The 7,912-nt window shown below is 40.5% G+C and overlaps 1 protein-coding gene across 11 annotated transcripts in view; it reads right to left on the reverse strand.

The window, feature by feature from the left end:
- SMC5 (structural maintenance of chromosomes 5) overlaps nt 1-7,179 on the reverse strand; it is an 84,108-nt gene extending 76,929 nt beyond the window's left edge. For 3 of the 11 annotated variants that reach the window (XM_036330866.1, XM_036330867.1, XM_036330877.1), the window contains exons 1-2: nt 6,881-7,178; nt 1,856-1,997 (exon numbers count right to left, since the gene is read on the reverse strand). In XM_036330866.1, coding sequence (XP_036186759.1) covers nt 1,856-1,997; nt 6,881-7,056 — 318 coding nt within the window. In that variant the 5' untranslated portion in view covers nt 7,057-7,178. Of the gene's footprint in view, nt 1-1,855; nt 1,998-3,064; nt 3,444-4,110; nt 4,177-6,880 lie in introns of those variants that run through there. The other 8 variants (XM_036330871.1, XM_036330868.1, XM_036330869.1 and 5 more) reach the window with 7 other exon arrangements.
- Nucleotides 7,180-7,912: the final 733 nt, after the last annotated feature.

The raw sequence follows: 7,912 nt of genomic DNA on the forward strand, positions 1-7,912 counted from the left end.
CCCAACACCACAAATCCATAGAATCCATAGAATCTGATCACTCCTTCTAGTTGTCCAGAATGGGCAACAGTTAGTTTTATCTTTTTTATTTAAACTTTACAAATTAGATATTAGTGTTATTTGATGGTTTCTATATAATTTCCTCACGTTTATCATTTCTTTGCTCACCATTTCTTCTTACATCTTAGACTTTCCTACGGGACCATATTCTTTCTTCCTACATTATATACTTTCAAAGTTTCTTTAGTGAGAAACTTTACTCTTTTTTCTTTGTCTCATCATTCTGAGAACATATTACTACTGTGTTTGATATTCTTTAATTCACTAGAATGTGTCTATTTATGTATTTCTTTTATTTATACTGCTTGAGTTTGAGAATTCAAAATTTCAACATTTCTGGAAAATTCTTATTCCTTCTTCAAATATTGCCTCTTCCTTAAATCTATATTATCTCTCATATTATATTTAAAAATGGATTATCATCCTTTACCAATCATTTCTCAATCTTGATTTTTTTCTTCATTTAAGAAAAAATTTCCAGTACTTTAGTTTATAAATTCTCTTCTTAAATGTCTGCTTTGTTGTTTTACCCATCCATAAAGTTTCTCTCTTCAATTAATATTTTTTAAGTTCTATTTGATTCTTTTTCAAATTTCTAATCTTTTTGTTACTTATTCCTTTGTTACATTTTTTTTAAAAAAATACATATTTTTATTGATTTTAGAGTGAGGAAGGGAGGAGAGAGAGAAACATCAATGGTGAGAATGATCACTGTACCCCCGCTCCTCCCACACACACATACACACACTGGGTATCGAGCTCACAACCCAGGCATGTGCCCTGACCAGGAATCGAACCATGACCTCCTGATTCACAGGTTGACACGCAACCACTGAACCACATTGGTGGGAGTCCTTTGTTACTCTTACAGCTTTATTTTATTTCCTTACACTAAAGATTCCTAGTTTATACTGTCTATTTATAAGCTTTGTAGGTTTGATTGTGTAGTCTGATATTTTTGTTAGCTTTTATATTTGGAGATTCATTTCCTCCTATATTTTGTGACTTTTGGTTAAAAATTCATGAATTTCTTAGGCCTTTGTTTGGATAGTTTTGAGAATTGAAGTTATTTCCCTTAAGAGAATTTGCATTTGCTTCTGCCAATGCCTGGAGATATTACTAACTGTGACCACTCTAAACTAAAATTACAATTTATGATATTTAGGCCATAAAGGTTATATGAATTCTGGCCCCAAACATGTATTAAGGCTTGTGGTTAAGAATTCATTGGAAGAGTTTCTTTTTTTCTCTACTATATTCAGAGTTAACAAATGAGAAGAGTAAGCAACCCCACTGTCCCATTCTGAGATATTGTTTTCTGTGCTACACATAGTACTTAGCTTCTAGTTTTATCTTCTAGCCCTTTCCCACACTACCTTCAGGGCCCCCTATCCCATGGATCTAATTCAAAGGCAGGCTTTAAGGTAGAAGGTAAGCAAATACCCCCAGGGAAACAATTCTAGAGCTTGCTTAAGTTTTCAGATCCACACTATTTTGTTTCTGCCTGGTAAATTTACTTCACACCTTTTTACAATCCCAGCAATACATTTAAAAAAAAATTTTTTTTGACACTAAGAATTGCAAGTATTGTATACTTGGAGAATTCTCTCCATCTATAGCCTTAAAATACTTCTAGAAATGGCAATGTCCTCCCAGCTTCTCTACCTGACAACTTCATTATTTAATTCAGCACTATACTTTTGCTACACCCAAGAAACTGAAATGTAGAAATGGATTTCTTACTAAAGCAAGTCACCACTTCGAAATTTTAAAAAAAGTACTTATGTTAACTCACCTTATCTGCCCGTCCCATGAAAGCAGGTTTGCCTGCTAATCCAAGGCAAATGGCACACACAATGCTGGACTTCCCCGTTCCATTAGCTCCAATAATCATATTCAAGTGGGGTCCAGGGCACACTTCACAGATATCATATGTTCTGAATTATAAAGAGGTGAAATTACTAAGCAGAGAAGAAGTGAAGAATATTTTCTTTGCAAAAGCATTTTTTCTTTATATTATCATCATCTATAGGTTTACTCAAATTCCTTTAAAGCCAGCTAATCTTACAAATTTAATGTTATTTATAGGTTGTTAATAAACTAGAGGGAAAAAAATCTATTAATGGAAAAAAATGAAAAAGCCAATCTAAACAACATAAACAAACAAACAAAACAGAAAGACTCACAGAAACAGAGAACAAACTGATGGTTGCCAGACTGAGTGTAGGGTTGGAGGCTTGGTGAAAAAGATGAAGGGAATAAGAATACAATTGGTAGTTACAGAACAGTCATGGGGATGTCAAGTTCAGAATACAGAATATAGTCAATATTGTAATAACTATGTAATGGAGCCAGGTGGGTTCTTGAAATATCGGGGACTCCTCTGTAAAGTATATGATTGTCTAACCACTATGCTATACACCTGAAGCTAATCTATCTATAATAATAAAAGCATAATATGCTAATTAGACCAGACGTCCTTCTGGACAAAGCTGGGGCTGCGAGGGAAGCCCAGGTCCCAGGTGTCAAAGGGAAGCCAGTGCTGGCAGCCAGGGGAAGGAAGGTCTACTCTTGCACGAATTTCGTCACCTCTGGTATAAAATAATACTGAATATTATTAAAAAATAAAATTTAAAAACTAACTAAATAAAATGAAAATATCATTAGAAAAATAGATTTCATATGCCTGTTTCAACTATAATTCTGTTGAGTAAAGCAAAATTTGACATTATTTATTCTTTTTTAACAATTATAATACATGAAATATATCAAAGCTACTATACAAATAATTTTTTAAAATGTTATATAAGAGAAGCCATGGCTCATCTGTAAGCTGTAGATTTTACATTTCATTTGTTTGAAACAAAAATGCTTAACAGTAACTTTATACATCCTAATATTTGAAATAATCCAATCAAATTGTTTTTATTCTGATTAGAAAACTGAAGATATACTGGTATATCAACCCTATGATTTCATTTTATTATTAATTTTTAAAAATTACATCCAATTTCCTTGAATATGCTGCCAGAGATTCACCCAAGGATGCATAGTCCATGTTCAAATAGAACTTATTCCTACGGGAGGAAATAAGAATGAATCAACACCAAGTACTTCTATAATATTCCCTTGTGCCAGAAAGTTGCATGCTGTCCAGGACTCTACCTACATCGATAGCATCTAATCCTTATTAGTGGCCAGGGACAACTGTGGCAAAATGTGAAGCTAACTCTGACTCATATATTTTCCTAGCTTATCTCTGAATACCCTAAATTAAACCCCATAAATAACATCCTGTTCCCACAACTAATTCTCCAAGAATAAATGTTTTACCTGCTACTAATCTGCTAACTATAGTGTGGGGCAAAAGTAGGTTTACAGTTGTTTTTATGGAAAACAAGAATTAATAATACAAGAATAAACTGTGTTTTGCATACTCACAACTGTAAACCTATTTTTGCCACACCCTACACATAGATAATTTAAACAAACACATTCAACTTTAATACTAAAAAAAATTAATAATTTTGAAATTCCAGGTGGTAATAAAAACAAAAACAGGTAGTAAAGGAGAAGTATTTTCTGGCAGGTTTCCAACCCCACATTTCAACACAGCATCTATCTACTTTTTTCAGGTGCTTTATTCTGTTAGCAGCTGGGTCTTGAAGGAACCCTCTATAATGGTTAAAGTAAAACTCTGGGGAACTTCACACATCTGGAAAATTACCTGAGGTGGAATTTCTTAATCCCAACACACAAGCCCTATTCTTTTAACACTTGAATATTCTGCTGTGAAATCTCTGCACAACTCTTACTAAAATAGTGTTGCTACTGGTATTTACGAAAATAGAACAACAGAAAAAAGCATGAGAATTTATGGTCTATACATATATATTACAAACAGGAAGAGTTGCCAAAAGCAAAACAAAGCCTTTGCATTTAAAATAATTGTTCTGACTCTACATTATGTTTATTGGGAATTCCCTTTCTGTGACTTCCCTTTTGTCTAAGCTCCCCTGAAACAGCTATTGTCAAAGGCCCACCTCTTACCAGTTTATTTACTTTGCCTGGTATCTCAAGTATTCTCTACGGCCTCAGAAAGTCAGCTCAGATGACCTATAAATGAAATCACCACCTCAATAACTTTATTTGGAAGTCCCACAACTGTCACTCAAACTTAACACATTCAAAACGAAAGCCATCATCTTTGTCATCCAAAACCACTCTTGTGATCTCTTAGTGAATGTTGTCATTCAGAAACCTAGGCATTTGTTTTGAATTATCTTTGATTCTACCATTTCCTTAACCTCTACCCACAACACTCCATCAGTCACCCAATCATGTTGGTAGACGTGCAAATCTGGTGTCACTTGTTAAAAAAATTAAGAAAAATAAATAGGATCCTTAATAATTCAGCTCTCTCTAGCTTCGACTTTTTCTCCTTTCTATCTCCTTCCCCTCTTCTCTAATCAGACCTCTAAATCATATTTATGATGAATTTCTTTCAGTTTCTTGGCTTGTTTTAGGCTTCCTTCCTTTCTCCAATGGAGCCTTTGCACATGCTGTTCCTGCTACCTAGAAATCTTGCCCTCCACTCCCAACCCCACTGACTTGGCTCACAAACAGGAATCCTTCCCTTGACCATTCTTTTCCAGAACATTTTTTTTCTAAGCTTATCTCTCTTACTTCTTTCCTAAAACCCAGAAATCCTTTCACTGTGAAAATAAAACCTCACCTAGTTCTGCATTTTCCAGCCATATTTTTCCTTCTCTTCACATCTAAGTTTTACTCCCTCACACTCATTCATTCTTCTCTGATCTGCAAAACTATTCTTCTTCCACTGCTCCATCAAAGGTTCAAAGATTTCCAAATTCTTAATGCAGTGGGCTCTTTTTCAGTCCTGTTACCTGACTTCAGCTTAGCAGATAACTTTGAAACACTCTTTTTCCTTGGCTTCTGGATAATACTCTCCTACAGTTCTTCTCACCTCCCTGAATAGTTCCTGCTCAGCCTGTGAATTCCTCTTCAGCTCATCCTTAAATATTGGTATTCCTCCAGGACTTTATACTTGGCCTTCTATTTCTCATATTTATATTTTCTTTTGGGCAATCTCAACCATTTCTGCAACTTCAACAATTACTTATATGCACGATTCCCAAATCTCTCATCTGTTCACATCTTCCTGTAAGCCTCAGACACTTAAAATACTGCCTATGGAAGACCTTCCCACCCCCCACCCCCAAAGAAACTTGAAGTCACAGGATCTAAAAGGCGCTTATTATTATTATTCTCTGCAAACTGTTTCCAGTTCTGAATAATACCATATCTGACCAATTAGCCAATGCTGCAGTTCTCCTTTACCCTAATGTTTCCCAATTAATCTGCTGCCAGATTCTGTCAAATTTCTTGTCTTTCCACTCCTACCTCCCCAGTGCTACTCGACAAGTTCAAAACCTGATCCTCTCTTGCCTTCATATTGCAAAAGTCTTCTTGCCCCCAATCTTGCACCCTTTCTAATTCATCCTTTACACTGCTTCCAGAGTAATATAAATCTCATGCCATTTCCTAGAATGAAGCTGGGACTCCTTACACAGTATCGAACAGACCCTCAGTATCACCCATGTTCACATGTTCTCTCACACACATCCTATGGTTTACTCAAATACCTGATGCTTCCTAAATATAACAAACTGTTGCAGGCAGTTCCTTCGGTCTACAGTCCTCTCCCCTTCTTTTAAGACGTTTATAACGTCCCTACAAAGCCCTTTCTCACAGCTGTGAAAGACAGTAACCAGTCACCCCTTGTGCCCCCATGCCATCCTGATGTATACATTATTATGGTAGGTAATTCATTTGATGATCTTCCCTGATCTGGATTCAAATAGTAATTCAGAGAATTGTTGCGAAAAAAGAATGAGAGAGCACTGTATAAATAAGACACCTTCTTCCATAGCTGGCATGATAGGTGCTTGAAAAAAAAATGTTGCTGTCATTCCAACCGTTTCCCCTACACCACTCTGTGCAAGCTTAAAAAAAAATCTTGATCAAATGAACTTGCAAGGTGCTATACTAACACGGTATTCAAACATTTTATTAAATTCTAAAATGATTATGATTAGTTGTCTGGAGGGAGAGAAAGGAACCAGGGCAGAAAAGTGGATCTGTAAAGGTCAAGGGTCTGTTGGGAGGCCCAACCACTGAGAGCACGGGCTCATTTTCTTGTACTTTGCAACCTCCATCCCGTACCACCGTCACCATTTCTATCCACCTGGCCACTGCCACATCATCACTACCGCTGCTTTAACTGTTGCTTCCAGGGAGTCCCCGGACCCATAGTTTTGTGATTTACAGATGATGTCCTTCCTCTGCAGGCCGTGACTTGCAGCGGGCAGAGATGTGAGCCCTACTACGTGCACTGCCCGGCCAATGACGCCTTCCAAAAACGTTATTATGGTAGGTAATTCATTTGATGATCTTCCCTGATCTGGATTCAAGTAGTAATTCAAAGAATTGTTGTGAAGAAAGAACGAGAGCGCACTGTACAAATAAAGCACCTTCTTCCATAACTGGCATGATAGGTGCTCGAAAAAAAACAAAACGTTGAACGAATAAAACCAAAACAAAAACGCATCACGCAAGACACACGCCTCGCACACCATCACATCCATCCATCTCCACAGCCTGCGAACATCTGTGCGGGTAACCCCGCCAGACCCACCAGCCAGGCGCACATCCACCCACCCGCGCCCCCACGCGCGCACACGCACGCAGCGTGCGCCCCCAGGCCCGCTCGCCTGCCCCGCGGCCGCGGGCCACTCACAGGAAGTTCTCCATCGCGATGCGGACGATAGAGCCTTCCACAAAATGTCCGGACAGCGACAGAGGCGGCGCCGAACTCTTTTTCTTGCTCGGGACCTCCGACGAGGGATCTTTCGGAAGCGGTCTCTTGGAGGCCAGGGGCGTGGGGGTCGAGGTCTTCCCGCTCGAAGTCGCCATCCTGGCGTCCCCTCGGCCCCACGGCGGCTTCCGGTCCCACCGACCTGCACACTCGGCGCCCTGACGTCCCGCTCCCGCGCGAACTGCGCGGCGCGCGACCCTGCCCGTGAGCCCGCCCCGCGCCTGCGCAGTCCAGCCCGGCGGCGGCCGTGGGCACGCCCCGCCCCGCCCCGCCCCGCCCCCTGGGAGGCCTCAGGTGGGGGTCCGTGGGGCGGGCCTGGGAGATTAGCGGAATGCGGCTTCCGGACTTTCTTCTCTGTACATTCCTGCCATTTTCAGATGGTGGTTATTGTTACTTTTTTATTTTAGAAAAAGAGGTCCGCTTCATTTAGTATTTTGAAAGCCCTTTCAGCGCTCGGAGGAAGCCGACCCGCGAGGGGACAGAGGAGGCGTTTGCAGCGGGTCCTGGTTCGCTGAGGATCGAGGCGGGCGATGGCAGACAGGTCTTGCGTGGATTCCGCCCAAGTGCGCCGGGACGCGCAGCTCTTCGGTTCTTCCTCGTCTCAGTGTGTTCCGCTGGCTTTCAGTCAGGTCCTGGTGTCTTAAAAGAAAAAAAAAAGAAAACTTCCAATGGCTCCGTGCCCAGTGGCTCCCTTAGAGCGCCGTGCCAAGTCTCCGCGCTCTCCGGCGGGTGAAGACTGCGTCGCCCAGGTTCTTCCTATTTATTCCCTGCGCTCGCTCCCCGGGTCCTTATTAAGACTTCCTCCTCCCGAGGTTTCTGGGATCGCGGGAACGAGAGTGCCCTGGCTTCCTTTGGAGGGTGCGTCCACTTAAACCTGCGCGTTAGCCTGGTTAACCCCTTCGTTGAAGACGGGGGGGACCGCGATCGTCACCCGACTAACCATGTGTCGTCGAG

The sequence above is a fragment of the Myotis myotis genome, unplaced genomic scaffold, assembly GCF_014108235.1.
Source record: "Myotis myotis isolate mMyoMyo1 unplaced genomic scaffold, mMyoMyo1.p scaffold_m19_p_12, whole genome shotgun sequence".
Taxonomy (NCBI): domain Eukaryota; kingdom Metazoa; phylum Chordata; class Mammalia; order Chiroptera; family Vespertilionidae; genus Myotis; species Myotis myotis.